The sequence below is a fragment of the Pteropus vampyrus genome, unplaced genomic scaffold, assembly GCF_000151845.1.
Source record: "Pteropus vampyrus isolate Shadow unplaced genomic scaffold, Pvam_2.0 Scaffold34, whole genome shotgun sequence".
Taxonomy (NCBI): Eukaryota; Metazoa; Chordata; class Mammalia; order Chiroptera; family Pteropodidae; genus Pteropus; species Pteropus vampyrus.
In genome coordinates, this window is record NW_011888815.1 from 1,034,223 (window position 1) to 1,036,623 (window position 2,401).

Genomic DNA, 2,401 nt, shown 5'->3' on the forward strand with positions numbered 1-2,401 from the left:
AGCATAAGTAACTTTCAAAGGCAAACCAGGGAAACTCAGACTTGTCCTGCATCCATTAAGTGGACCTTTATAGGTTGATGCTCAACTACAGTCCAGCTGAGCTTTTTAACTTTGCAGGTATGCATCTGCCCCAGAAAACCCAGTGCTACTTATGAGTGTTAGCCTCTGTGCACACCTGGCCAGCCGACAACTGCTCAACAGGTTTCCTGAGAACTGTTAGTTGCAGACAGGCACACTGGACACCTTAAAGAACAAAAGCTGAAAAGCTACTAAGTCTGAGTTTTAGGTTTTTGTCCTGATATTGACAAAAGGGAAGGGAAAAAAAGGCAAACTTAAGGTTTGGTATCTGGAATGGGATCCTTGGAATGAAGAATTCTGTGGTTTGCAGAGTAAAAAGCATTTTCTGTAAGCAGGTGGCTACAGAGAGGTTAGTCTCTAAAATTCCTTGGGGTTGCTAGCAAGAATAATTCACATCTATTACAAGTGCAGTGGAATCTTCTTTAAAATAAGCAAAATTTAAAAATGCAGCTGTAGGTGACCATGTATTCAGTTATGAGCAGCTGAATTCCATCTGGAGGAACACTGAAGCTATTTAGTTATTTATGCTCAAATTGTACAGTTAATTACTACAAATAATTCACCAACGCCAGTCTATAAGGGCTTATATTTGCTTTTTTTTGTTGTTTTGCAAATTTACTCACTATGAACTGAAACCATATGCCTCTGTTTTCTAGTGGGTAAATTAAACAATGGATTTTGTTTTTCTTATTTCAATATGACAACAGAAATCATGACTAACTATAAGTAAATCTCTGTAAAGTCCTTTTTAATACCAGGGATAAGCAGACAGGCCAATGAAGAAATTTAGTTTTCTATTGTGAATTACTTGTAAAGCCTGAGAAAACCAGATCTATGCTCACCACAAAACTGAATCCTGAAAATGTTTCAGTAATTAAATCTGGCTGCTGAGTTAAGAGAAGAACATAGAACAAGGAGTCTGTAAATTAGAATCTAAGGCAACTAGTGGATTTGGAAGTTAATAGAAATAAGTGCATCTCATGAGCTGCCTTGCTTCCGTCACTGGATTCCTCAGGATGGGGGAATTTCTAGGATCTGAGATTTAGGGCAGACCAAAACAGAGAGAGAAGCGGTGTACCATACCATGGAGACAAGTCTGCAGAAAACACCAAATCTACAGCCACTTGAGACAAACAGGATGCATCAGGGTACACCATCCAACTTCTAGGCTGTACTCTCTCAATTGGATTAATGACGCCAACAGCAGAGGCAACTGAACACTGTGCTCACAAACAAAGCAGGCTGCCATATGCATTCCAGCCACAGAGAAGCCAGCTCCAAGCCAAAAGCCCCAGTGCCATATTTTGTGATCCCCGCTTGGTGGCTGGACACGTAATAATACCATACCTTCTGTAATTAAAGTCAGCACTCAGGGCAGCAGAGTATTGCACACCAGAGGGACACCAGCTCATACTGGGGATGACATCAAAGGCAGAAATAGAAATGGAGGGAGAAAAGAGGAAACAAGGATGGCGTTATTGGATTGAAAAAGAAAGGGCATAGTTAGAGGCAGATGGATTTAAACAAACATCAAAAAATTAGAAATGTAACACTGATTTAGAATTTAGAAAAAGATTACAATAAAAACCATGGAAACTTAAAACTGTTCTATTGATGTTCACTTAGATCATGTGTTGTAAATGACTCTGTGGGCTCTTGACAGGATAATGAGTCCAATCTGAAGCCCAATTCATACTAGCGAATGCTGAACAGAGCGCCCACCTTTCCCTGTGGCCTCCTCAGGGATGTGTTTCCACCTCCGCTATTGGGGACAATCTCTCCATACATCCCGCTCCACCACATCCTCCTCACCGCAGCATCTCTAAGCCCTAACTAAAAGGAACAAAGACAGGCTACGCTGGGGTAGGCTGCCTATGTAATCAGGTTTTTTCCATGTGTTTCCATTAAGGCTCCATCTAAGGCAGACAATTCATAAATCTTTCATAATACAGATAATCAACACTCACATCCATCTTCAAACCCGACTAACCAAGCTCTTCTGCTAAAGATAAAGCATCTAACAATAGTCACATTTCCCTGCATTTTCATAATGAAGGGACTTATTTTCTTTCTTAAAAAAATTCCGATACCTGAATTAGAAATCGGTTTTTGTTTTTTTGTTGTTTTTTTTTAATTTTAGGTTTAAATCCATTTACCCCACAAGATTAAAAAAAATTTAATTTGCTCATCTACTTTCTTGATTATCTGAGTACTGATATTTATTCTTGAGCATCAGGGACAGAAAATCTGGGGTTGGAAATGCTAAGTAAATGTAACTCAAAAATAACCAATTTGAAATATCACTAACTCCATAAAGGAAACT

General features: G+C 39.2%; 1 protein-coding gene across 1 annotated transcript in view; it reads right to left on the reverse strand.

The window, feature by feature from the left end:
• Positions 1-2,401, reverse strand: part of AKAP13 (A-kinase anchoring protein 13) — a 247,495-nt gene that overhangs the window by 61,344 nt on the left and 183,750 nt on the right. Inside the window, exon 16 of the mRNA XM_023529007.1 lies at positions 1,308-1,491. Within this exon, the coding sequence (XP_023384775.1) occupies positions 1,308-1,491 (184 nt within the window). The remainder of the gene's footprint in view (positions 1-1,307; positions 1,492-2,401) is intronic.